This window comes from Fusarium coffeatum (assembly GCF_003316985.1).
Source record: "Fusarium coffeatum strain FIESC_28 chromosome Unknown BRIP53273_contig_121, whole genome shotgun sequence".
NCBI classification, from domain to species: domain Eukaryota; kingdom Fungi; phylum Ascomycota; class Sordariomycetes; order Hypocreales; family Nectriaceae; genus Fusarium; species Fusarium coffeatum.
Genome location: NW_022157914.1, coordinates 99680 through 127527, shown reverse-complemented (window position 1 = coordinate 127527; position 27848 = coordinate 99680). Strand labels below are relative to the sequence as shown.

Genomic DNA, 27848 nt, shown 5'->3' with positions numbered 1-27848 from the left:
TTTTTGCTCAAGAAAGAAAAAAGCGTGAGAGAGACCCGGGGAAACTCAAACCAAGCCAGACTAACAGACAAGCATAGCCTTGCCATGAATAAGTAGCAGGTACTTAATCTTGGTATTATTGACCCACGCAACTACCGGTCTCCAATACAATGGAGCGATATTTCCGCGGCTGCTGCTGTTGCATCGATGGTTCCACACTCTCTCTTCCTTCTTTGCTGCAGTGTCCCAGCATTCTGGGCAAAAGTCTGTCGTTCCTTTATCAGTCCAGACGATGTCACCAGCTGATGGCATTGTTTGGAATTGTTTTTTCCCTTACGATACGCGGGTCTATAATTCGTTACCAGGGGTACACTCTGTCCTGTAACTCCTGTCTCTACAGTAATTGTCAGAAGAAGATGCAACTTGAGACAGTTTCTTCGGATACTAACCCTCATTCCTTTAGTGTAAACCGGCTAAGGATCATGATCGGTTTATGGTGATGAATCCCAATTCCTGCCTCGTGCAGTAAGTAAGGAGGTGAACGCATTATGCTTACACAAAGTCCTTGTGTGTCTACCGAACGGACTAATTATGGACGTGAACCAGACACGAGCATCTCGGCCGTGTCTTGTTTGTTGCACAAGGCGATGCAAGGTCAAGCACACAAGCTTATCATCGTAGACCCTTACAGGTAGTACAGGTACATACACTAATAATTGCTTATTGATCTCAACTCGATCTAGCTAACCCACAGCTTCACTCTTCCATATTGAAAGTCATCTAGAGTTGTTCCGAAGCTTGGCCTTGTCTGTACAAGATCAATTCACCTCGTGGTAGATTTGGACGGACGATGTGACCAGGCACGGAAACGATCTACAGGGATCTCCTGGGTAAAGAAACAAAACAGGAAGGCTATGCGGCCTTTGGCATCATCTGGGCAAGCTGCTTTAGGTGAGCTACGGTAGATGGGTTGAGGCCAATGCAATAGTTGAAGCTGTTAAGAAACAAAATCAATCCTTGATGCGGTGACGGATTCTTTTTTAGACAGTCGTTTCTTTTTCAGCTTTACGCCAAGTTCCGTTCCCTGCAATGCCAGTCAGCAAGAGTTGGAGACCATCCCCTGCTCGTACTGCTCGCTTCTGTACGGTTTACCTGACGATGCATGCACTCCAAAACTAAACTTAACTCCACATGGAATTAATGCACTTGTCCGCGCACGGGCAATAATACAGTAGCTGAGAAAATTATAACGAATAAAACCATTTACACAAGTGGCGAGCAATGGCTGATCTGCTTTGCAAAGATATACCTTTCTCCAATAGGTAACGAGATCATCAGAAGCTGCAGATATGTTTCAGATGCTAAAGAGTGGCAAGTGGCATTGCATCTCTAGATCATCAATCAAATGGGGCTGCCTCATGCAATGGCAGGAGTCAGCAAAGAGGAGAGGACAGGGGTCAGATACGAAGCGATTTTCCTGACGACATCACGTACAGTATAGACGGCCGTTTGGATTCGAGGCAAACTGCATTGTTAGAGGTACAGTATATTGGTATGATATTGATAACTGGCGTTTTGATGGCAGCCAATGCCACTGGTTCATGAAGATAAACGTTGGAAGGATCAACTGTCCCTAGTCAAGCCGAGCTGAAGACTGCATAATAAAAGCAGAATTATACTTGGCATTGCATGTTTATACGCGCATTGTACGGAATATTCACCTATTGTTTTGTGGTATTGGTGATGGATATCAAGCCCGTTTCTCCAGCAGCCCTGACATTAGTATCTATCACTCTAATCAAAGACCGTGGCAATGACCGGGCATGTACCGGTACCAAGACTTAGTCGGTATCTCGCTAAAATCCAGCACGTAATTACCGTTCAATCGTCAGCAAACTCCCTGAGCCCACTGAGCCCCTACTACCAAACTACCGGGCGACCTTCTTATCCACTCTCCCAACACGCTACAGTACAGACAAAGTCGACCGAGCGTTTCAGACGATGACCAAACAACGTCTCTGTTGCGAGAATTTCAGAGACTCGCTCACATTAGTTTTCTCGTCTAGACTAAATCGCTCAAGATCTTTTCGCTCTAATCATGCATGTCGATCTATCTCAACTATGAATCGGCTGACGATATCCTCTGTTTCACCATATGCGCTCCCGGGCTCAAATAAACGACGCTCAGATAATGGACTGCATTAATTGTTGACCTGTCTTTTCGACATGTTACCCGTCATCTCGTATAGTTGAAGCCTTGTGTATATCTTAATCGTTACTGATCATTCAGGTACAATAATGCAACGTCCTTAGCTAATTACGTACCTAGCTCTGCTTGCTTGCTTCTTTACAAGGTGGTATTAACCAACGGCCTACTGCAACGCTAAGACTGGTCCATTATCCCGGTCCTTGTTCTCCTATCCCGTCCTCCTGATCCGCGTCTAATTAAAGCACCATGTTCATGTTCATTCGTGTTGATGCTTTTTGTTCTCCCTCTTATTCGAGTTGCTTTTTTCCTTCTCCTCTCTCGAGTCTAAATCTCTCCCCCGGGCTGACATTGAAGTCTATTACCCTTTCTCATGGATCCTGGTCTATCAAAACTACCTACGGTACACAGACACCGAGATAGTCGATAGTTTCTCCATGGCTTAACCCCTAATCGAGACCCAGGAGAAATTGTGAATGGGGCGCTCGGCCTCGTCTCGCTCGCTATAGTTAGACGGACTCTGCTTAGGTGTCGATCCTCCTCTCGCTACGGCCTCGAGGAAAAATTCGACATTTCACGTTGTTCTCCAGTATTAGAGACTATCCATATCTATAAATTATGGCGCCGAATGTCTTGGCCCTTGTGGACATTCGGACTTGAGCGTGAGACCTAAACGTTCATTCCATTCCAATTAATTGCATCAATTGCTCCGAGTGTTGCACTGGGAGAAACGAGAGACCTTGTTTGTTTGTTCCCTCTCGTTCTGAAAATAGCTTCCTATTTAGTCAGTACCCTACGGTGCAACCTTTCGGGAGTATCTAGTCCGAAGAGTGTTCAGCCAAGACCTGTCACAAACGAGACAATTGTGGCAGGTATCTCTAATAAATTCCAGAAACAGGAAGTTGTTATTAGTTGCTCTGGTAGCTTGGTTTGGTGTAGTGCAATATGCCTTGTAGGATGGACTTGACCTCCAACCTCAAGATCACAGAGAATTGACTCTGGCAGCATAAGAGACGGGTAGTTTATTAACTTCATGATGCTCTAGCATATCTATTAGGCCATTCAGTTTCTACACCCTGAGCGTGGATGGATGTCAAGTTGGCTACTACCCATGCGCCCATGTTCCTTACTTCTGTGCCTCTCATGTGCTTTGCAAACAAATTAAAGTGCTCACATCACATCTGTAGCAAATACGCCGCAAGTCACTATACTCGCCGCATCGGGGTGCAGCAGAGTTCCGTTGTTTCCGAAACTGAGACAAGACAAGGAGATTAATGATGTGATATTCCACATTCAAAGGAATGTCGTTCCAGGGTAGACTACCTAGTCAACTGCCTGAATGGTGTTGCAAACGTATGTATACAAGAAACAAATTTGTGACTCTTCATTCTTAACCCAAAATGTACCTCTGGGCTTTGGTATCATTGATTATACAATTTCGATGTCATTATGGTGAAGCTCCGTCACCTAGTGTGCAAACTCTCAAAGAGTGTATCCCACGGGGATGACAAGACAGCGTAAAGCCGGCAATCGATGTGCTCATGCCAGCTTCTTGGCCACACTGGCACTTGTTGGTCTTTGCACGTTGTCGATCGACGTTGACCCAGATCAGTCGGTGCTGCTTCTTATTCATTCGGACAGCACTAAAAACGTCGAGAAGATCTTCGCGATTTGAAGGGGTGTCTAGCTTAGAAGTTGTCATAATAACTGAATAGCCTTGGTCCGCCAACTTCAGCAACTGGTGGATGTAAAGGAATCGTAAGTTTCGTTCCAATCGATCACAAGTGGGTGGCCTGTTCATGATGTAGCTGTCGATTATGCGAACTTTGGACTCGCCGAGTTGTGTCTTGAGGTCCCTGAGCAGGTTTGGCTTGTTCACATCTGGGATGTCGTTGAGGATCACAAACGCACCCTTGCCCTTACTCGAGAAAGCCGGAGGGTCGTGGGTCATATTGTTTGTCAATACCATGGTATGTTGGTGAGTATTCAGCGCAAGGCAGCGTAGTGTCGGGTTGATAGGTTTGGTGGCAGAATAGTTGAGGGCGTGGTAGAAGATTGATCTTCAACTCGAGGGGCTGAAGATACGATGTGGGCGATTGTTAGATGGGAACGTCTCAGTGCCAGAAAGTGTGACCACGCTGTCATTATATATTTATCCTGTCTAAAAGTTAATCAGTATTCTATGGTGTGAGGTTGCTGAACTTAGACTATAAATTTATGAACACGCAAGCAAGACGCCAATGAACACCAGGTAAAATGTGTTTCGCGCAGAAGAGGAAAGTATGTGCTGTCCCAGAAGTTTCCCGGTCGTCTACTTCAGAAAGAGGCATTGCGATTGCTTGCAATTCATATTGCACTTGAGGTCTAGAATACGTTTATCCTAAAGAGATGCCCCTGAACTGCAGTCCTCGTCTGCCACTTCTACTGCACTGAATGGTTGACTTTCGATGTGTCCAGCTTTTAGAACACAGCATATCAGATTTAAAGGCTTGCGTATCTGTACAGTTGATCAGAGAAATGAATAAGCCCCTGATCCACCATTTGCCTTATGATTATGAAGAACAACCCTCAGCGTGAGTGAACGGAATACTGATTTACAACTGATCGGCGAATCACCACTCACAGAGAGAATATTGGGAACTGTTCGTGAATCAAATTTACATCTGATTGTGTGATCTGATAAAGTTAGACACTCAACTAAACCTCGGATATCCTGTAGCTGGTATGACTCAGAGGTAAACTATATATCACCCTCATCATGTACTCTTAGCCGACACTATGACCTTGAGTATGGGGAAGAAGTAGCTATCGATACGGGAATCTAGAAAGATTTCACTCCATGAATTGCACGTTCGTGTTGTTGAGTTCCTTCTGCAACCCTATGTCAAATCCGCCCACAACACTCATCCATTTCTTATCAGATTGGCACCTGTAGAAGTAATAGTCATGATGTTTAATAGTCAAGTGACTCTAATTATCGTAATTCACCCCCCTGGAGCCAACGTCTCTTACTTTTACAGACTTGTCAAAGAGCTCATTTGACCAGATACACACCATTAACTTGCCAATGTTGTCACCGCCAGCACTTTGATAACTGCACGAGTTCGCTCTCAAGTTCTACTAGTCTTCTTCTTACAGGCATCGCCTGATCTGAGGCCAATTCCTTCATATATCCTCTGAATCCTACTGAATGAACCAGGGGTGTCAGAAGAACGGCCCCTGGAAGTATTAGAGACGATATAGTATGCTTACTTTATGGTAGCTTAGACCAGAATCTGGGCTGCTTTCTTTTGGCATTCTAATCTCAGAGGGTAACACATCTATTCACCGCCGGATGGACATCAGTTGTGGCCTCTTCGTAGCCGGGAAGCTCGCGTAGTTCAGCCTTACAGCTTACCCTATTTGGCCATATATGTGAGAAAATTCGCAACCTGCGCTGTCTATCTATATTCCTAGTCGTATTATCCTGGTGATAGAGCATAGTAACTCATAGCATGGTAATAGTTTACAACAAAGAGTGAGCCCGACTCAACCTGCGGGCGCCAAAAACAATCGGGCTAAGAGACAGCATAAACTCACATCAAGAGGTTGTCCACTTCATCTATCGCTTCACAGAGTGGAGGCTTCTACTGCCAATCATATATTCAAACTTGGTGCTCTTTTGCATAACAGATAGTCTTAGTGAATACGTGTTTGAACATCTCCTGTACTATACAGAACATGACAAGTACATAACCTCCAGGAGTTTCGGGTGAATTTTGGTCGCTGTGATGGAATTTGTTCATACCAAGTGGCATAAATAATCTCATAGGACAACGAAGTAAAACAGTCTCATTGAATACATGCCCTCTTCTATATCCAGTCGCCTAGACAGTAGGTGTCTGATGCATCCGACCTTACGATGTCTTACCTCACTTTCCGAACAATCTCGAGTGGCGTGTTATTGAGAAACGCTTATCATAACCCATGAAAAATAAAGAAAATCTATTAGCTCGTTTTAAGTTTTCCAGAGTCAATATTCATCCGATAAACACAATTCCTTCTACAGGAGTACCCCACACAGGTAGATTTTGAGAGCACACCAGCTCAACCATCACATGCCTTGACTTCGCCGTCCCTATCGTCTGCCAAACTTCCATAGCATAAAGAGACCAACGGAATGCCCTCACAGCGCGCTTATAAAGCACTGGAAGATACTAATGCTCAGGGCTGAAATTGAACCAGTACGTTTTGCGGAAAAACAAAGAGTCGCGCCTGGAATACAGGCCAGGAGAGGCACATGGCGCGACACCGGGAGTGGTGGGTTTGGACATGCCATTGTGCGCTCTCGAGGTGGTAGGAACTCCAAGAAGCAACAAGGAGAAGTACAACAAGAAATGCCATATTTTCAAAAGCAATCCCGTAATTAAAATGAAACAAGGAGGGTATAAATGCGAGTGTGATGATCACGGTCATCAAGCTCACGTTGTCGTAGCCGCGGAGTCGAGAAGTTTACTGGTTGATCTTCTCGTTGACGGCGTTGGCGGTATCAGCCTTCTTCTGGTGCAAAAAAGAGCTCAACCAAGAGAGTGTCTCGTTGCTAACGACGAGAACGGTGGTAACGGCAGCCTTTCCGTGGGCGACGAGACCTCCTTGCTCGACCTTCTTGATCTCGGAGTTGTACACCTGGAAAACGTGGTCCTTGCCCTCAAGGCCCTTCTGGAGAGGGAACAGGATGAGAGCGCGGGTATCCTGGTAGAGCTCGTCGGTAGGCTTCTTGACAGCGGGGAACTTCTCATCGATGCGATCAAGGGTCTTGTCGCCTAGAGAGTCAACCTTCTGAACGTAGGGTGAGACATATTGGTAGCCTCTCGAGAACAAGGGAGCAACGGGAGCAGCAAAAGTCTGGTAGGCGGCGTCACTAAGTCTGATGGAGCGCTGGCCGAATTCGTTGGACTTGAAGGTGTGGACGCCGTCGCTGATGACAGGGTAGTTGAGGAGATGCTGTAGGATGTCAGTTTACCTCGTAGAATAACTGCGCTGGCTATACATACCTGGATGAAAGCAGAGTACTGAGCAGAGCTCACGTCGCCGTTGACTTGGTGGGACATAGTGATGGTTGCGGATTGATCACAGAGAATCGAGATAAGTAGGAGGAACGATGTAAGATCGCGAGATTCGAGATAAGGTCAATGGCTCGGTCGTTCGGATACGAAATCGAGATGACAACCGAAAGGTGCGAGGTAGATAAGCTTGAAACACGAGTCAGGTACGAGAATTTATAAGAGAGCAGAGCTTTAGGTAGGATGGTGTAAGATGGAAGAAGATGGGTGAGGAGGGAAAGTGGGAAGGTAGCAATTGAAGGGGACCTGCAGAGGCTAAAAGGGAAGCCACCGGAAAAAGATGACGAGGAGGAGACAGTTGCGAGAAGGATCAAGGAAGCATATGAAGATGGGTGTGCGTCTGTGTGTGCATCTGAGGTCAGAGGAGAGGAGGGGAGGGGAGTATGGATGGATTGAGAGATGGTTGGTGGGACGCCACAGCATGTAACTTACAGCTTTTGGTGATGGTCTAGAGTCAGGCACTCGGAAGAAGAAGGAGAAGGGAAGTCAAAGGAAGGGGTCCTGTCTAGTACTTAATAAATTTGTTGGTAGGCAGGGGGTTAACGAAGCCGGAAAGTAACCCACCCTCACCAAGAACGTCGAGGTCCAATTGTTGCAGCTTTTTTTCGCCATCGCAAGCAGTTGGAGATGAAATGGGATGTGCAGGTTTGCATGTGCTAGAGCAAACAGACATGTGCTTGTACTAGACCAGGTATCTCTTAGAGCTATTTTGGGTGAGTGGGTACTTGACGTAGCTTCGACGGTTCGTACCTTGTAGTACTTTAATAGCTGTGGCTGATTCCATGCCTTGAATCATCTGTTTCTCATGAGTCTCCCTTCTGATCCGACAGCCCAGGGAAATAAGAAATTAGTTACTGGCTCTCTGAGCTTGATTCTTGGACTTTGTGATTGCCGGCTTATAAATAACATCTCAGCCCCAAGTCAAGCTAATATCCTCGTTATCTTTCTCGTCGTAGTCCTCATCATAAACTTCAGCATCAGTCAATTAATGTAGCAGTGGGGTGCTGGTCGTCTTCGGTGACACCACCAAAGCTCAAGATAATGGGTCGACTCAGCCGCATGCCCTGGATTTCAAATGCCCGTTCCTTCCTCGTTTCACATCTCTTCATGTTCAATAGATCCAATGGAAGGAGAATGCCCGACATTAACTGGGCAGGTACGTATCGCAAAGTTACTCGCGTCGTCCATGCAGCTGCAGGTGGAAAGTGGTTTTTGCATGTGAAAGTGGCTCCTTCCATCCCCCTGTGCCCCTCCCCCCACACTAGCAATAACGCTTGCTTCCCTTTTCTCCAACACCAAATCAAGATGGTCAATTCAGTTCAAGCTCCTCAACAAAATATCTTGACGTTTCTACATGCTGTGGTACTATGAGCCTTACTTACAGCTATGGCAATCATGTGCTAGGGTCAACGCCATGCATTCTTAGCGTTGATCACAGAGCATAGCAATTGGCAAAAGCAAGTTGCGTTCGAACGCTTTAGGTATTCCGAGCGAGCAAGAGATTATCAATTCGAGGCTGCACTGATCTCCACAATCTGGTACAAGCTTATCAGCATCGCCAACAAGCTCCATTGGCACATGAAGACGAAGGGAACGGATTTAAGGGCACGGAAGTTCCACGGAGTATTCAGTACTGTACGGATACCACGCAACTCAATGCAATGCATGCGCAGATAATACAATACGATACAACTCATTCGTCATTATGCGTTTTGAGACGAAGCCTATGCCAATCCGCGTTCCTTCGCGTGCGTTTGCAAGCGCCCGGTCAGCGGTTGTAATCACCAACTGAGGCTTATCTCGAAGTCTATTAAGCTGCAACACAGCAGACTGGGTAGCAATAGCAACCAGCTCGGAGGTTGGATTCCTTTCCCGCCTCGTCGGTTTCAGCCAGACATTTCCGTCAGCTCATTACCACTAAACTTTCTTCGCCACAGAGTAACAATCCGCGCACACGAGAGGCACGTACGTTGCTCCGTTGGTGCGGCCGCATCGTGAAGCATTCGTACTCTCACAAATCTCAAGAAATTGATAAGAGACCAACCATCCTGCTGCCCGACATGACTGATTTCGTTCCATCTGCCGCGGCTCATCTCGATAACAGACACAAGCTTGACGGACGGCCTCGGAAGCCAAGCGAAAAGAATTTAGGTTGCTTCCAGAAAAGCGGCTCTGTCCCAGGGCAGTCGAGTCTCATGGCCGGCTACGAACTTGATTCCTCTTTCGACCATATTTCCTTTGCCGCATCACGTTGATTGAATCGCTCTTATTACCTTATCGACCGATCAGCTGGCTCAGAGCCCCAAGGGTCCCTTGCTCGATGCCCGAACCGACCCCCCTGCTACGTGGCATGCACTTCTTGTTCCCCTGTCACTGAAGTTCTCTACGGCCCACTCGCAGCCACTTTCACATGTCAGGAATTCGACGTCGAGTCGTGGTCTATGAAAGCATCAACCATTAGACAAGAGACCCCCCTTGGGAGCCTGGAGCAAACGAGACGAGCAGCTCGTGTAACCCTGATCGTCCATCTCTGCCCATCGATTTATTGCGCATGCTCGGTTCTGCCAACGGTACATGATATTGCCCTCTTGTAAGTTGTAGTGGCACCGGTCCACTGCGTCAACATTCCTCTCCCAGACCACGGGAACTTTTGGCAGCTGTTGTTCAACGGCGCACGGCAGGATGACTGTTGGAAAATTGCGCGCTCTGATTTCAACCACGTCTCCTGTTGGCTAATCTTTAGTAAGAACCATCCTTCTCCTCGTTCATGCTTCATGTCATTTTGGCATGCCGTGATAACTTCAGCATGCACATCTTCTGAAACATCCATCACTCCACATTTTGGTGCGCGACAGATATCGAAAGACTTGAATATACATGGGTACTGATCCCCTCAATATCACATGTGCAAGGTTGATTGATCTTCCTATCACTATTCTTATCGCGATAATCGCAGCTGAACCTCCCGTCGAGCGATGTGGGCCTTGACTACACCTTGCATCTCTTTCGAGCTAGTCAACAGCCCTACATAACTTACAACAAATTCGTTATTCCCTTCCGCGATATTTGGAAGAACCGCTCACTTTGAAAGATCTGTGTATGCAGGGCTCTGTGTTTTGTGTATAGTCGTGCGAGGCCGCCACGTCCGCTGACTTCAGGCACCGACGGTTCATGTCTCTTGATGAGTTTGGAGAGATGCATTGTTGCGGCAAAGCATTGTGAGTGCTTCGACCTATATCATCGTTCTTTCTATATATATCAAAATGCGCAGATATTTAATATCTGGAGGTTTTTCGTCAACTTTTCAACTTGTTTACCGCATCATCTGCATCGCGAGTTAGTTGCAGTCTGGAACTGATTTATCTCTTGTCAGTTGAGTATATCGCAGAGAAGAATCCAGTTGCTATCAGGGTTCCTTGGTGTCAGACAACAGCCTTATTAGCTCGCACAGCGCTGACATGACGCATCAGACCGCGCAATGCGCACAGATTAAATCTATTTGCCGCTTTTTCATTAGGATCTCCCAATGTCTCAGTTGAGCTCACTCAGTCGTCATTTTTCAAGTCAATCTTCAGTTGAAGAAGGACGTGCCCTACACATCAATGTGTTGGCTTCGAAGCGATGAGTCCAATTGGCTGCATATTCCTTTAGCCGGCGATCTGTGTCTGGCTACAATGCTGTCAGGTGCAAAAATTATGGACTATTAAGCTGCACGATATGATGGATCATCACAATTCTTCTACATCAGTGGCCTCCGCATGTTTGGTGCATCACATGTACCACCATCAAGAATAAATATGCGTCACCAAAAAGTCTGGGATATTCCAATGGGTATAATTATGGCTCTGTTTCGCTATCATGTACTCGATCTGATCTTGTCTTATGATTCTACTCCATCTCGAAGTGCTTCGTTTGAGTTACCTTTGGGTACCGTATCAGATTTGAGTTCATCATGAAGCCCTGCAGCCTTGCCGCTTTGGCGTTGTTTTTCAATCCTTCTTTCTGTCTTACCAAGGATAGGAATATTCATCTTCAATGGACGCTATGTGATCAAGATGCAGAAACTGTCCTGGAAAAGTTAGGCGAGGAAGTTCGTGCTCCTTACAAGAAGAATCCGATCACATACTTCGATACAATGCCACCAACGCACGCTCAACAAGGCATAATGTTTCGCACAAAGGTCAACAAAGGTGACCCTTTTTCTGTCATCAAGGTTCGCTTTGCCGAGAAGCCTGCCCGCCTGCCTCCCAACGCAGATTGTGTCTGGGATCGATATGGAGACTACGTCCCCTATACATGCGGAGCGCGGTATCTGTTGAGCGACAAGACGAAGGATATTTGGAGCGAAGACCAGGTCCGCTTTGCAGAGAAGTACGACGATATTGATTGGGATGGTCTTGTACCATATGGACCATTCCCAGATGGCAAGTGGAAGATAAGGATCCTAGGACACAAAGCCAAGCTCGACGATGTTGTTGCTGGAAAATTGCACCTCATGGAGATTGAGCTGTCGACACCTAGGATTGGATCTGAGGAAGTTTACAACAAGGTTACTGCGTACCTTGAAGAACATGGAGTCATGCTCTGCGATCCTCAACAGTCAAAGACGCTGCGTTTGTTCCGCGACAGAGGGCTCATCGACGATCAGGTGAACGAGGAACTTTGAGAGCGCGTGTATCTGCGCTCAACTCTTGATGTCCAGTACGGCAGTTCTGATGCAAGGTTATTCGCGGCTGGGTCATAAATATTCTTCAAGCATATGTGTTTGTCAGTTTGGTTTCCTCTGCATAGCGCAAGAAGCATTGTCAGCGTCTATTTGTGTAATGGGCATCCTTTCTTTACGACTATACATAGCAACGGCCTTATATAGTACGACGATTGGTAAATGTAGAAAGAAAATATCAAGCCAGTTCTCTTTGGTAGCTTTTGGGATCTTGCTGAGGCTGTTAATCATGAACTCTCACCCACAGTTTAGCGGTTGAACTTATAACCATCTTATACACACGGTGACTAGTCATGAGACTTGATTATTGAGATCCCACCTTTTCCTGAGAATGAATATAAACCGCAGACGTGAAAACGACGTAGTGTCACAATATCATGCAGTGGTACTCACCAATTACCTCATGTGTCATTATCTGTGCGGACAGACTGACTCCTTGTATATTGTTAACGTCCACATAGTTAAAGCTGCTGTCAGTGAATATGCACATAGTGCCAGATTAGGAAACCGCAAACGGAGGACGATATTTGAACACCCCATTCAATACTTCCTGTGTGCTCGGTTCTGCAACCATCGTCATGAAAAGGCATAGGGATGGGGGACCAAGATTACAGAAGTCAATGCGTGATTCCTTCAGCCAGCCACGAGTATTTGGGACTTGCTCACGAATCATCCTCCTCGGAAGGTATTATCAGACTACTACTTCATGTACAAATCGAATGCAATGGTGTTAAGCTTCTGATTAGATCACGACATAGGCACACATCGATAAGGTTTATGTCGTATGAGATAGCGGTTGGTCAAGTCCAATCTTACACTGCCGACTTCGAGTCTTCCACCCTTCACAATGGTGGTACTAACATAAGGGTGCAGATTTTGACCGATTGTTTAACTCCCTTTCCATACGATAACCTTCTCACAAGACAGCTCTTGATGAGGGCTTCAGCTGCCTAGGGGACAACATGCGCCTCGGGACTAGTCAAGTCTCACGCCGAAGCGAGAGAACAAGAAGCATTATGATCCGGTTAGGTATACTTGGTCGGAGATTGCTTCAGTATTGAATCTCCATCCATCCTTTGGGTGGCCATACTTTGATAGCAAAGGTCGAGGCATGTAAGCAATGTGGCCAGAATATGGAGACTATTGCTCCTAACACGCATATATCCCAAGACCAGGTTACCTTGAGGCTGCAGTAGTCAAGCGTTAGAGAGAAATTGCACCTACACTGCAATATCATTAGTGCTGGCTAAGGTGGCTGCAACCGTCATCTTCCATGACAACTCTACGACTCTGTCAAACACCATGTATCCATATATTCGATTTCCACTACGGTACAAAAAGCTTTACAGAGTTTGAAAGGAGGCCCAAGTCTCCACGAAGTTCCGATGGCCCTGAAGTCGTATCAGTGCCATCATCCCAGAGGTTGCACAACCCTGCACTCCTAGCAAGGGAAGAGAACATTCATCATAACCTTGGTAAGACAGTATTCGACATTCCATAACATAGTTATCGAGGCGTACAGATTTCGTTCTCCTTAATCAAGGGTAAAACTAGATATAAATACTTCCATTCAAGTTAGTGATGTACCAAAGTTCGGCCGTAAAAGTCTTATTCAATACATCTTCATAACGCGGAGCAAAAGGTGCGGACTGCAGTCGCTGGGTTATATTGTCTTGAGGACTAGCTGGGTAGGTTGTTACACGTCTGCAATTTCCGGAAATTGCCTTGATGAACCTGATCGAGATAGATTTCAATAGCAGCGGGGAGAACGAAACATCTCAGCCTCACTCTGCTGAGTTCAACAACTCACATTTAGATTGCACAGTTTGGAAGGACGTGTGTGTGAAGAAGATTATCCATTACTATTTCTCAAAGAATGTGAGAAGCAAAGTCCACCACCGAAGTCAGGCCGTAGGCCGGGTATCACCACCATCCCAGAACCCATGTAACCACGAGAGACAACACAGGTCTTGTGCGACGGCAGCACAAGTCTGCCGCCTCCCGTCGTCATCTCCCATGTCAACGCCCCCTTCCTCACCTATCACAAACAGCATCAAAGATTCCATCCGTTCTCTAACATTTCTTGCCGTGACCATTGAAGGAGAGATAAGCCGTATGCATCATTAATAAAGCCTCGAAGAAGAAAAAACCTGACCCGTCATTTCCATTCACCTCATTTCCATTTCTCCATTATGTGAAGATTTTCCCGCAAACCGACTCCTTGCACCGAGGAAGTATGCTAAGGGTCCCAAAAGATCGAGGTACAGGCGCGAATTATGTAACAAACATGTGCCACGTGAAAGCATTAAACGTCAAGATTTGATCCATCCTTGATTTAGAGGAGGAGCATGGCGAGACCAGCAGCGGCAATGACAGCAGCAGGGGCACCAGTCATTTGAGCAGCCTATAGATAGTTAGTGGGTGAAGGAAGGGCATGCGTGCAGGTAAACTTACAGCGTTGTCGGCATCGTCAGTAGAGGTGGCAGTGGACTCGGCATCAGTGCCAGTAGCATCATCAGAGCCCTCGGTAACGGTGGAGGCGTCACTAACGGTTTCCGTAACAGATCCGGACTCAGACTCAGAGCCGGTGGTAACGGTGGTCAGAGTTCGGATGATTTCAGTACCGTCGCTGGTGAGAGTGGTGACCTCGGCGGCATCAGCAGAGTCAGTGGAAGCAGTCTCGGTAACGAGAGTTCGAACAACAGCGGTGCCGTCGGTGGTGAAGGTGGTAACCTCAGCGGTCTCGGACTCGGTCTCGGCAGAGGAAGTGCCAGTCTCGACAGGCTCGATGATGGTAGATCCACCGGAGGTGTAGGTAGTAAGGCCAGCTCCACCGAGAATCTCCTTGACGGTGCTGGTAACCTCCTCACCCTCAGAGTTGGTGAAGACGCTGGTGTAGGTGCTCACAGAGAGATCGTCCTCGTTGGCGTCAGTGGCGGTGCCGCTGATGGTAGAGAGGGCAGAGGTGATGGTAGAGTCACTCTCGGTGAGGGTGCTGAGGACAGTTCGGACGGCGCCAGTGCCAGTAGCAGAGGCGGAGACACTGCCGGCACTACCAGTGGTGATCTGAACGCCAGCTTGGCGGCAAATGGCAAGACCATAGGCGACGACAGCAGCGGCCTGCTCGTCGTTGCAGATAGCAGCGGAGCAGTCACGGAGACCGTAGATGAAGTCGGAGTTGGTGCAGAGGCAGCTAACGTCGCCGGCATCACATCCAAGCTCCTGGGACTTGGCGGCGCTGACCATGTTGCTAGCACAAGTTTGCTGTGGCATATTAGCGATGCGACGTTGGACATTTCAGATCAAGACTTACACCACACTGGGGAAGATCGCCAGAGCTCTGGGCGGTGGCAGCGGCAACAAGGCCGAAGACGGTGAGGAGAGCAGACTTCATCTTGATGGTTGGTTGATTGAGAATCGAAGTCTAAGTTGTGAATTAGTTGAGAACTAAGGCGAGATTTGTAGCGACAGGAAGAAGGCGATAGTAACGAAGGTGGTTGAGCAAGCAAGGCAAGCGAGTAAGAGAAACGAGAGGAAGATGGATAGTGAATCACTGCCAGTAAGGGAGGTGGCCCTGGGGATAAATGAAGTACGAGTCCAGGAGGCCTGCGCCTGAGGCGCGCGAGTGATGTTTGCGTGAGACACAAGGGCACATGTATCACTCGAGGTATGGAAGAGCCGAGAGCAACGAAGTGTGTAGCTCTGAGCACCTCGTAATGTGATTTCCAGTGCTTGCGTTCCGACACCAAATCACACAAGCGTAAAGCTGGAATGGGAGGATTCTGGTTGACAAGCAAAAGTTGCGAACCAAAGGAAAGGGAGAGGGTATCTGGGGAGCAACCAAGCGATGGTAACTTACAGTGATATGTGACAAAGAAGGCGATCGATCTCGTGTGAGAGTGAGACGAAGTGAGACTGGCCCTGAAGGTTGTGGGAGAGGATGTTTGAGTTGTTGGAATGAAAAATCTTGATTGATATTGAGGTGGAACAAGAGGGAGGAAGTTGTTGCTTTAATAAAGGCAAGAAGTGGTGGGCTATGGGAGGTGGGAACCAGAATCCTGATCTTGGCGTGACGGTTGCTTGCGTTGAGCCAGCAGGTGCGAGCAGTGGGTGCTGGTAAGGCAAGAGCAGAGCAGGTGCAAGGCAGGCAAGCTCCCCTGCCTAAACGGTGCAATTCTCAGCTTGGCATGGGCGGTCTGGCAGGGAAAGCACGGCACAACCCTGCCTGCCAACACCTGGCCATGTCTACGTCTACGTCTATCTTGCATGGTAAGGAAACTTCCATCACAAATTGAAGCGTAAATCTGCTAAGCTGGCTTGGAGGCGACCGAGAGCACGGGAGGGGCCCACGCTAACATGCCCCCGGTAACCGAAGCTAAGTTAGTACGGTGGTCCACTCCTACTGCCACGGGCTAAACTAGACTGCCCGGACCGCCAAAGACACGGACGGAGGCCCCTTGTAGCTATGATGCTGTTTACGGGGATGCTTGTCAACGATGGACGGACATTGTGATGAGCCAAGTCAATTCTAATTTGTTTTTCTTTTTTGCTCCGAGCTTCCTTCATGGAAATTGAGTCAATGCAAGCAACACATGCTCAGATTCAGACGTCAATGCCGCGATCCTGAGGTACACAATGAGGTCAGACCTTGGACTGCACGGGAAACGGATCTCTACCTATGCTGTAGGTCACAGTGCTGTATGTAGATACTTGCTTTACCCCTGTCAACAGCAACTTGACCACGTCAGTGAATTTGGTGTAAGTCCTTGCAGCAGGCTCTCAGTTAAGGTTCTTATGGGACAGCAAGCATGCTGGCGATTCTCGAATCTACATGGACCCTTTGCTCCGCTGACAGAATTTTAGTATGGAGCATAAGAAACTGTATGTTTAATGCCACTGAAATACGTTTCAGTATTAGATTGCATCTATTATCAAGGACCAGTTGGAGAAGCAACGAGCTTCAGAGTGGAAAACAAAGAAAAAAGGATGGGTTAGTGGTTGGTTGTTCGTAGCCGGGCGGGCTGCCACGCCAGATCGCCAACCACCCGGATCGGCACCCACTTCATGGCGCACAGAGCTTTAGCCTTTGGAATCCCTCCCAAAACGCAAAAGAAGTAATATTCGCATGTATCTGTTTAACCCGAAACTCGATCTTCTCGCTTGATCTACCATATTTGCTAGTATAGTACGGTATAGTGGCGGTAGTGCGCCTGAGCAACCCGAAGTTTACTTACTATACAGGCCTAGAGGCTAACCAAAGCTTCGTATCTGAGTCGGTCCTACCACTAACTAATCCGTTGAGGCAACAGACAGAGCTGGAGCTAACCGGTCACCAAAGAAAAACTGGATATTTTCTCTGGTCGATGACGGAATTCTTTGGGCGGCCTTCCTCGAGACCGTAAAAAAAACAATCTCGATACCTAAGAGCAGGCAGGGACTCGTGCGCCGAGCCGGAATCACGGCCGCATACAAAAATTTTGAGCATGAAGGAAAGCAAGCATGACGACTGCCAATCTGGGGTACCTGCCTAATTGCTGTACGGCGCCTACCGTATTGTGTTCCTGCCACAGCAACCACAATCCTACCCGTCAATCACGTCCTTGTATCACAGGTTTTCTATCCTGTCTTCCCATCCCCAACTTATCAACTACTGTGCAAGCATCCGACCGATAGCCCACAATATGTGTGATATCGCGTATCCAATCCTCGACAGTGAGATCAATCGTCGTTGGCCAGTGGCATCATGGCTAACTCCGATTCGTCAGTTACCCCTGCAGCAGTCCATCCTTGGCAGTCCCCAAAAACAAGTTCAAGTCAATTCACTGGACTAGCTAACTCTCGATCCCCTGGCAACCGGGAAGGGGAATCACGTTCTTCTTTTTTCCTGGGGAACTTTCTCCTCAATTGAGATGGGATGAGTTAGAGATATGGTGTTGCGAGTGATGAGAGGGTGTGTACATGTCTCAGAGGCAGACAGCGCAAGCAACGGCAATTTGCAATATCATATTTGTTGATTGCCATTTGTCAGTACAATCATCCCAATCCCAGTTTTCATTTCGCATTATTGTCTTATATCAAGTTTTCGCCTAACTTCCACAGCATCGCATTTGCATGAGTAAAATGCACTCATTCTGGATCTTTCGGGGGGCGTCCCCACTCGAACCAACTCATCTCCCCCATTGAACGTTCCACTTACACTGTACCCATAAACATATCAACGTGCAATCGAGCCCGGTGATGCTCAAATTCCCTGTTCAGCTGGCCATGATGAACTGTGCCCAGACTAGCCACGCAGCGGGCCAAGCCACTCCAGCCACAAGCCAAGCGAGCCAAGAAAACCAGGGGTTGAACAAAAAAGGCGGGCCTTTGATGTCATGGATCGCATCATCGTCAGTCTTTTCGCGTGGCCCAAGCTTAACTTCGCAGGCCTTGTCGAGCTGGACCAGCCTGGCCTGGACCTTGTGGTGGAAAGGCTGGACCTTGCGGGTATCCATTCATCCTAACGTCACTCACCACCCCAGCATCCTGAACTCTCCCCCAGTTTCATTTTCATCTGGAAGCAGATGCAATGTTTCCTTCCCGGCCCGTCATCATGACAATCTTGCCAGTTGGCAATTGTCGTTTCATGTTTCCTGCCTGATCATGTACTACCCGTGATCTTCGTCATGGTTGATTGTTGATCTTTATGGAGACGCTTGCTTTGACAGCACGACGAGCAACTGTTACGATAGAGTCGGAACATCGCTCCGGTAACAGCATTTCACAGTTGAGACATGTTGCTCTTTCCAGCCACCGTCTAACTTGCAGCTCGCATATTGTGGCTGGTTCTCCCTTTTGTGTCGCAATGTCTTGTCATCTAATAATCTCATTCGTCAGACTAACACGTCGCCAACCCTCCATCTCAATCTAATTTCGAGGCTGGTGCATACTCTGAAACTGGATTGCTCACGGGAATTGGGTTGCATTCGTGCACCGCAGTCCAATTGCTGTTGGTGTCACGAACTGTGTAGCACACAGAGGTTTGCCCAACTACGCTCCAGGGTGGCCATGTTTACTACTCCTTAGTTTGTTCATTTTGGGTCTGATTGTATGAGCCTCTATATCCTGATGTGTGTATGACTGTTGATTGACATGCGGTGCTATGGAAGATTAGGTTTCGGAAGAAAGAATCGTTGAATCGACTGTTGTGGCTTAACGTTCAGCTTGGTCTGCACAATATGTGTTGGCGCCTAACAAAAGTGCCACTCTCGCAAAGTGCTGTTAGGGTATCGGAAAACTTGATTGCTGAGTAGACAAGGCGAAATGATATTGTAATTTTACTCTAGTTTAGACAAAACTTTATGCCATGTGCTTGCATGACCCTGAAGTCTGAAAAACATGTTTTCTCATCCAAACTGGAGTGATCATGAATTGAGTTTCTGGATAGTCTCGTTTACCCTAAACTGAGGGCAAATACCTGGTTCCAGAGTCGTCACTGTCAATGTACACGTCGAAGTCGCATCTGCACGTAGATGCTTTTCAGGGGAGGAAATATATCAAAAAATAATTATTCAGAGATGCAAAAGCACCAGCGTACACTATCTATATCATGTACTACAACTCAAAGAGCAGGCCGCCAGGGTCTCAAATAGCAATATCCTAACAATGTACTCCAGTATAAGCATGCCCAAGGGGGATCGTTGCCGCCCAGCATACCCATACACGATCAAACATCAAGTTCCAAGCCATATTATCTTTCCTCGCTTTATCGTATCATTTCCCTCCCAAACATGCAACTCGTCGATTGTCGTAAAAACACATGCAAAAGATCATACTGTCATCTAACCACTGCACATGATGCAGGACTCGGGATCCTCAATGCTACATTGCAGGACGGCCTCTGAGTAGATATCGCGTTCACGATCCTCATTGTCCTTGCCTAGGTCCTCGGACTGAGGGTTTTTCTTGACGCCCAACTCTTCCTCCTGAACCTTCTCAGCAGGCTCAGTGGGAAGGGCCTTGGGGCTATCGCCCTCCGCAACATCAGCCTTGATGACGGGAGCACGGCCGGGAACGGATGTGCTGCCATTGACGCCATTGGCGGAGTTGCCGTTCAATCCGTTGTCCTGAGAACCAGTCCTGCTGCCATTGAGACCAGTGCGGCCCATAGCAGAAGGCGAGGACATCAGGTAGCTCGAGCCGGCAGGAGGGGCACGCTTCTTCAAGGGCTTGATCTGAGCAGAGCTAGAATCGGCAATCTTGAGAGCTTGCTGATCGACAGTGAACTGAATAGGGGCAGCAGCAGCCTGTGTACGGAGGTAGTACATGCCGGTCTTGAGACCAAGCTTCCAGCCAGCGAAGTGCATGCTAGTGATCTTGCCCATGGTAGGATCCTTCATGTGAATGTTGAGAGACTGAGACTGGTCGATGAAAGCACCGCGGTCCGCAGCCATCTGGACAACCTGTCGCTGAGAAATCTCCCACACTGTCTTGTACAGAGCCTTGACATCGGCAGGGATGTTGGGGATGTTCTGGATAGAACCGTTCTCGGCAATGATACGGTTCTTCATGGCATCAGACCAAAGTCCCATGTCGACAAGATCCTTGAGCAGCCAGGGGTTGACAACCTGGAACTCACCAGCAAGGACTCGGCGCTGGTAGATGTTGGAGGTGTAGGGCTCGAAGCACTCGTTGTTGCCAAGAATCTGGGAAGTACTGGCAGTAGGCATAGGAGCAAGGAGCAAGCTGTTGCGGATACCATGGGTCTTGACATCCTCACGAAGGGTCTCCCAGTCCCACAGATCAGAGGGCTTAACGTTCCACATATCGAACTGGAGGATACCCTCGGAGGCAGGAGAGCCCTTGAAGGTGGAGTAAGGACCCTCCTCCTTGGCGAGCTGGACGGAGGCAGTCAGGGCAGCGTGGTAGATAGTCTCGAAGATTTGCTTGTTGAGCTCACGAGCCTCAGGAGACTCGAAAGGCATGCGCAGAGCGAGGAAAGCATCGGCAAGACCCTGGACACCGAGACCGATGGGTCGGTGACGCATGTTGCTGTTGCGAGCCTCTTGGACAGGGTAGTGGTTCACATCGATGATCTTGTTCAAGTTGCGGACAACAACTTGACTGACCTCGTGCAGCTTCTTGAAGTCGTAACAAGCGTCATCGTAGTTGATGAAAGAAGGAAGCGCCAGAGAGGCAAGGTTGCAAACAGCGACCTCATCAGGGGCACAGTACTCAATGATCTCAGTGCACAGGTTGGAGCTTCGGATGGTACCGAGGTTCTTCTGGTTGCTCTTACGGTTGCAAGCATCCTTGTAGAGCATGAAGGGGTTTCCGGTCTCGGTCTGGGCCTCGAGGATGGCATACCAGAGCTTCTGGGCCTTGATAGACTTGCGACCCTTGCCCTCCCTCTCGTACTTTTCGTACAGAGCCTCGAACTCCTCACCATAACAGTCGGCAAGACCGGGGCACTCGTTGGGGCACATGAGGGTCCATTCTCCGTTCTTTTCGACACGCTTCATGAAAAGATCAGGGATCCAAAGGGCAAGGAACAGGTCGCGAGCGCGGACTTCCTCCTTACCGTGGTTCTTTCGGAGATCAAGGAAGTCGAAGACATCCGCGTGCCAGGGCTCGAGGTAGATGGCGAAAGCACCAGGTCGCTTGTTGCCACCCTGGTCGACGTAACGGGCAGTGTTGTTGAAGACACGCAACATGGGAACGACACCGTTGGAAGTACCATTGGTTCCGGCGATGTAGGAGCCAGTGGCACGAATGCGGTGGACGTTCAAGCCAATACCACCAGCCATCTTGGAGATCATAGCACAAGTCTTGAGGGTATCGTAAATTCCGTCAATGCTGTCCTCCTTCATATCAACAAGGAAGCATGAAGACAGCTGAGGCTGAGGGGTACCAGCATTGAAGAGTGTGGGGGAGGCGTGAGTGAAGAACTTGCTGGACATGAGGTTGTATGTCTCCAAGACTCGCTCAATATCGTCACCCCAGATACCGACAGAAACACGCATAATCATGTGCTGAGGACGCTCGACGATCTTGCCGTCGATCTTGAGAAGGTAGGATCGCTCCAGGGTCTTGAAGCCGAAGTATTGGTATTGGAAGTCTCGGTCGTAGACAATGGCGGAGTCAAGCTCCTCCTTATGTCTCATAACACACTCATAAGTCTCCTTGGAAATCATGGGTGATGCCCGGCTGTTCTTGGGGTTGACATAGTGGTAGAGGTCGCTCACAACGGCGGACCATTGCTTCTTGGTCTGCTTGTGAAGGTTGGAGACGGCAATACGGGCTGCGAGGATGGCGTAGTCAGGGTGCGTAACAGTCATGTACGCAGCAGTCTCTGCAGCCTAGAGGAATCAAGTTAGCTGACGTCGAAACAGGTCCAATGCATTTGTCACTTACGAGATCGTCCAATTGGACAGTTGTCACACCGCCGTAGACACCGGAGATGACCTTTTGAGTGATAGCAACAGGATCAACGTGGTCCATGTCGAGGCCGTAACACAGTCTCGAGACACGGGCAGTGATCTTATCGAACTGGACACGCTCTTGGCGTCCATCTGAAATTCTTGTCAGTGACCATGAGTCTCCAAGTTGTCTGATGGTACATACCTCTCTTTCTAACAAACATGATGGCGGATAGAGGAAAAGGCGGGGAGGTCGTAAAGGAGGTGAAGCAGGTTCTGGTCCTGCAGATGGAAGCAGTTAAGAGGCCAAAGAGCGTCTAGAAGGGTATTGACGCTTTGTTGAAAGGGAACGTGAGAATTATTACAAGATTTTCCAGTGTTTTGTTTGTGGTTGTTGAGGAGATGAGATTTGCAAATTTGGGCGGATGGTCGATGTGGTTTTAAGGAGGCGCGTCTACCATACGCGACGCCAAGTTTTTAGCGCGCCAAACAGTGACAGGGTCGACCAAATCCATTAAAAAAGCCCCGCCTGAAACCTAAGGCAACGCCCCGTTTAGAAGCTGGGACTTGGAGAAGAGACTGATCAAAGCTGGTGATTTATGTGAAATTTAGGTGATTACTGGCTTCATTGGGTTAAGAAAGCGTTCAGGCAAGCATATTTATTGCTATTGCATTCATTTTCTGCCCTACAACATCACTATCCCACCTCTCCTTTCCAATGTCGCGGTGTCGCGCCCTCCGTGTCATTTTGCGTTGCCAGAGCGTTGGTGGGGTTTCAGAGGGGTCAGACAGCGGCGCGAAATCACGTGAAGTCATTGCAAATTATTAATTGCATGTGTCGGCTCTGTAAGCAAGTGGTGGAATTACGTCTGAGCTTGGACAGCGCAGGTTGACTGGAGGATGAGACCTTGACCTTGATGAAAACGTACTCACCAACCAATCAACACCCTGTATCGAAACTACCTGCCTGAGTTGGTGACGCTCTGGCCTAAAAAAGACATCTAGAGTACAGCAGTTGCAAGGCAACAGGACATTCAGTGACTCACCATTGAGTTGAATAAAGACAGTCAGAGTCAATGACATCGAGACGTCTCTTTAATTGCTTTCAATCTTCAATTACCAGCAGTTTCAGGACCTCAAGTCTTAGATTCCAAGCCTCACACTTTCGCAACATGGCTTCATCTACAACAGTCCAGCCACCTAATGGCCCCAGTTACGAACCCAGATACATCGATGTATGTCAAAATTCCGGTTGATTCTACTATATCCGGCCGATTAGTCATTTCCGAGATCAGATCCCGTTAACACATGACGTGTGCCAGTAGATTGGTATCAACCTTACCGATCCCATCTTCCGAGGAAAATACCATGGCAAAGAAAGACATCCCGATGATCTCGATGCCATTATCGGAAGAGCCCGTGAAGTCGGATGTACGAAGCTCATAGTTACCGGCTCGGATTTGGGCAACTCCCGAGACGCCCTCACCCTTGCCAAAGATTATCGTAAGTTTGACCCCTGTTTATCAATCTGATAATCTAACTAACTCCTGTCAACAGCCGGGACCATCTTTGGAACTGCAGGCATCCATCCCTGCAGCAGTGCCGTCTTCAGTGAAGCGGGTCCCTCTCATGAGTCTGAGCACACAACACCATGCGACCCTGATCCTGAGGCTCCGGTCTCGGAAGAGCATCCTCCCTCTTCGGAGAAGACTGAGAAGCTCATTGCAGATCTTACATCTCTTGTAACAGAGGCTCAGGCCTCAGGCCAGAAGAGCCTTGTTGCAATGGGAGAGTTTGGTCTTGACTATGACCGTCTGCACTATTGTTCCAAGACTATTCAACTTCACTCCTTTGCTGCCCAGCTCAAGGTCGCTGCTACGATATCTCCCCAGCTCCCGCTGTTCTTGCACTCTCGTGCCGCTCACGAGGATTTTGTCCGGCTTCTGAAGGAGGCGTTTGGTGAGAAGCTGGAGAAGCTAGAGAAGGGTGGTGTGGTGCATAGTTTTACTGGCACAGCTGAGGAGATGCGTGAGTTGATGGACTTGGGACTGTACATTGGTATCAACGGATGCAGCTTCAAGACAGTTGAAAACTGCGCTGTTGTTAAGGAAGTTCACCTCGACCGTCTTATGATCGAGACTGATGGACCTTGGTGCGAGGTCCGACCAAGCCACGAGGGTTACAAATACCTGATCGAAAAGAAGAAGGAGGAACCTGCTCCTGAAAACGAGCAGAACGGGACTGACGCTGCTGAGCCTGCGAAGAAACCTCAAAAGCAGTCTAAGAAGAACCAAAAGAAGGAACCTGAAGTCCCTGAACGATACAAGATCGTGAAGAAGGAGAAGTGGGAAGAAGGAGCCATGGTCAAGGGGCGCAACGAGCCCTGCAACATTGAGCGAGTCGCCAAAATCATCGCGGGAATCAAGGAGGTTAGTATCGAAGAGGTTTGCGAAGCAGCATGGAAGAACACAGTAAAGGTATTTGGACTTGAAGAGAAGTAAGAATTGATCGACGTGTTGATCCGTCGTGGGGGTATCATATAGAGAGAGAAAAGACATAGACCATGCGCCATATAGATCCAACAGCTTTTCACATACCAGAGCCTTTGTGCCCGCGTATCCGTCCGTGCCTAACCAGTCCTGTTGTTACTCCCTCCTCGCCCGTCATCCAACCAGGCATCTTCTCTCCATCTATTATCCCAGCCTCAACAAGTTGGCGTACGCCGGCCCAAACATGATTGCCGGAGAATGAAATTTTGATGGTGGGCGTCCACCTTTGGGACGTGGTCGCATCATTTCTGCCGTCCTCTTCCGTTGCGACATTCGCCTCTCGAATGACTGCGTCAATCTTACTTTTCCGTCGACTTTTCCTGCCATCCTCTGCACCATCCTCGTTGCCGCTGTCATCTGCTTCGCTCAAGTCCACATTTGTAGGGAATGGATCTTGTATCACAATGTCAACCTTTTCGACCCCCTTTCCATCTGTGACAATGCCCGTATCACCAAATCGAGCTTTGGCAGCAAGTCTTGCCTTTTTCGATGCCTGTTGTCGTTCAGTCAAAGGCGCTCCGCGCTTGAGGCTGGTAAATGATGAGTCCCGAGATAAGGGTGGGCTTGGAAGAACAGTGTCCAACGGCGATACTTTTGTTGATTCGTTGGTATAGATGCTCCAGCCGCCACCTGCAGCGTTCATGCGCCCAGATCCCTTCTTTTCTAACAAAGCATCCAAGTTCTTGCTTGAGAGGTTCCCTGATTTGAGTGTGTATCGTTCACGGGGACGTGAAAGAGCCTTAGGAACGCCATCAACAATCAGACTTTGTAAACTCTTGGATTCGCCTGAGCCAGCAGAGCCAGTGCCTTGAGACTTGGTGATGTATAGTGAGGGAGAACCGTCAGGGAAAGCAATGTACACAGTTCGTGACGAGTCGAAATTGGTCGCACCACCAGCGTCTCGGCCTGATAGAGCAGAACCAGTGTTGTAAGGTGAGTCAACAACGAATATTCGCAAGATCAAGACAGGTATATCTTTTGGTCTGTGGAAGTGATAATGTGCCTTCACGTCTGGTAGCACATGAGTCTGAAGGTTTTGTAGGAATGTTGATGGGTGGAAGCGTGGAACCTTCAGGTTCTCTTTGTCGACTTTAAGCAATTGGTCCTCGCCAGCATCATGAGAAGGTTGTTTGAGAGGTAGAATCGAATATGCCGACCATTTTTGAGATGTTGGATTCTGCTCGAAATATGCCATATCTGCCATGGCCAGTTGATATAGCGTTAGGCCAATCCTCCAGTCGCCCTCCACGATTCTACTAACAACATCTCGTTTTGACCCTTTTTGTTGTTGCATGTCAATGTAAAGTTGTTGAAGATCGTCAATGGACTGACAAGGAGGATAGAGGTCATCGTCTGCTTCATCGTCCTCATCTCTCCTCTCAATATAGGGCACGGCATTAGGTAGACTCTCATCGTCAAGCCAGTCTAATGCCAAGGAAATAAGTGCTTCTCGTGATAGTCGGTTGAGACTCTTCACAACAGCAGGATTGGTCGCATCAATTCGTAATGAGGACGGTAGCCTTGCTGTCGTTGGTACTGAGAAGCGGGCCATTGTTGTTTTGTTTGTTTTTATAACGAGTCACAAAGACTGAAAGTCAGCGCTCGAAGCAAGTCATACGCAAAATAAAACCACAAGACTCTTCCTCTGATTGGTGTTTAGTTGAGGCAGGGGTTTATTGATCTCTTAGTATAGACTGAGCCAATAATTAATGCTTAGACATACTCATGAGACGCGATACATTCACTTGAGGTCGCGTCTGCAATCAGACCAACCAGGAATAGTGAGAAGCACGGGCCAAGAACAAGTAAACAGCCAGCGGATGTCTGGCCGAATCCGATCACGTGCCATATCATGTGATTCTTCCGATCTTGAAAGAATGATGTTGACAAAGCAAGCCTCTCCGTCAATACTGTCACAACCAGAATGGCAAACACTGCCATCTCTCAAAAGATATCTCGTCGCGTCTCATCTTCCGCTTTTCTTCGGTATACGTAGTAGGAACTCACTCAAAAAAGGAGTCGAGGCCAAAACTCGGTTTTAACATTGAGTGGACTCGGACGTGAGCGTGGTCCGATTCGGAGAAGCGATTCGTCTCGATTGATTGGTTGAGAGTTTTCAGTGTCTCATGGCTCTTGTCACAACCTAGATAACGTGGTTTCACCATCAAAGGAAAACCATTCCGAAAACCAAAGACGCTACGATGACTGGCTCATCAAAGTATTAGACTTGTGCAAAGACTGACAAGGGCCAAACTGCCCTGATGCCGATGGGTGTCACCGTTGGACTTCATCATGACCTCGACCTCGACGTGATGGAGGCGAATCATTGACGACACCGTGGGCCAGGCTGGGAATTGATTTTCTGCAACCGTCCAGGACTCTCTTTATTGGCCTTGCGAGACTTCAGGGCCCCCACGTAAGCGGATGGCAGGGGCTATGACGTTTTGACTTGAGTCTGCAGATCGGTTCGGCAGATTTCGACAGCTTGGGACCGCAGACGCGCTGTAAGAACGAAGCTATTGTACAAGCTACAGAATCGTCGACAGGACCAATACGTCCGAAGTGCGGCAGAGTACGATGCTATCTTTCACGGCCTCGAAAATATGTGTCATAGTTTTCCTTTAGTGATCTGGGGCCGCAGGCAAGCGAGTTGCTTTTCAAACTGGAGACACTTTCTTTTTTGGAGATTGTGCTGGGGCCCCATTTTTGACGGGGAGTTCACGGAAGATTTGCGGATAAAGGTTCCAGGGTGAAAGAGACCCTTCGGACTTGATCCAATAGCTGCAAAATCACCAACCAACAAAAATGAACGCCTTGGCTGGTTTCGTTCAGGCGTGCAGAATAGATTGGTACGCTCGGTCCCTTTGGAATTCGTGAAGGATTCACTGCACA

The 27848-nt window shown here is 48.2% G+C and overlaps 7 protein-coding genes across 7 annotated transcripts; 2 read left to right on the top strand and 5 right to left on the bottom strand.

Annotated features, from left to right (window-relative positions):
* Window positions 1-3632: 3632 nt before the first annotated feature.
* FIESC28_05619 (uncharacterized protein) lies at window positions 3633-4136 on the bottom strand (the record flags this gene model as incomplete). The annotated part of the gene is made up of 1 exon (XM_031159764.1): window positions 3633-4136. One exon carries the CDS (start codon window positions 4134-4136, stop codon window positions 3633-3635), a length of 504 nt encoding a protein of 167 aa, XP_031016216.1.
* A 2540-nt stretch (window positions 4137-6676) lies between these two features.
* Window positions 6677-7275, bottom strand: FIESC28_05618 (uncharacterized protein; the record flags this gene model as incomplete). Its single annotated transcript, XM_031159763.1, has 2 exons — window positions 6677-7168; window positions 7219-7275. The coding sequence occupies 2 exons, from the start codon at window positions 7273-7275 to the stop codon at window positions 6677-6679; spliced, it is 549 nt and encodes a 182-aa protein (XP_031016215.1).
* Window positions 7276-11452: 4177 nt separating this feature from the next.
* On the top strand, window positions 11453-11953 carry FIESC28_05617 (uncharacterized protein; the record flags this gene model as incomplete). Its single annotated transcript, XM_031159762.1, has 1 exon — window positions 11453-11953. The coding sequence occupies one exon, from the start codon at window positions 11453-11455 to the stop codon at window positions 11951-11953; it is 501 nt and encodes a 166-aa protein (XP_031016214.1).
* A 2392-nt stretch (window positions 11954-14345) lies between these two features.
* Window positions 14346-15404, bottom strand: FIESC28_05616 (uncharacterized protein; the record flags this gene model as incomplete). Its single annotated transcript, XM_031159761.1, has 3 exons — window positions 14346-14414; window positions 14465-15274; window positions 15324-15404. The coding sequence occupies 3 exons, from the start codon at window positions 15402-15404 to the stop codon at window positions 14346-14348; spliced, it is 960 nt and encodes a 319-aa protein (XP_031016213.1).
* Window positions 15405-19830: 4426 nt separating this feature from the next.
* On the bottom strand, window positions 19831-22631 carry FIESC28_05615 (uncharacterized protein; the record flags this gene model as incomplete). The annotated part of the gene is made up of 3 exons (XM_031159760.1): window positions 19831-22347; window positions 22403-22560; window positions 22613-22631. 3 exons carry the CDS (start codon window positions 22629-22631, stop codon window positions 19831-19833), a joined length of 2694 nt encoding a protein of 897 aa, XP_031016212.1.
* Window positions 22632-23579: 948 nt separating this feature from the next.
* On the top strand, window positions 23580-24908 carry FIESC28_05614 (uncharacterized protein; the record flags this gene model as incomplete). Its single annotated transcript, XM_031159759.1, has 3 exons — window positions 23580-23642; window positions 23733-23910; window positions 23965-24908. 3 exons carry the CDS (start codon window positions 23580-23582, stop codon window positions 24906-24908), a joined length of 1185 nt encoding a protein of 394 aa, XP_031016211.1.
* An 88-nt stretch (window positions 24909-24996) lies between these two features.
* Window positions 24997-26508, bottom strand: FIESC28_05613 (uncharacterized protein; the record flags this gene model as incomplete). The annotated part of the gene is made up of 1 exon (XM_031159758.1): window positions 24997-26508. The coding sequence occupies one exon, from the start codon at window positions 26506-26508 to the stop codon at window positions 24997-24999; it is 1512 nt and encodes a 503-aa protein (XP_031016210.1).
* Between the last annotated feature and the right edge of the window lie 1340 nt (window positions 26509-27848).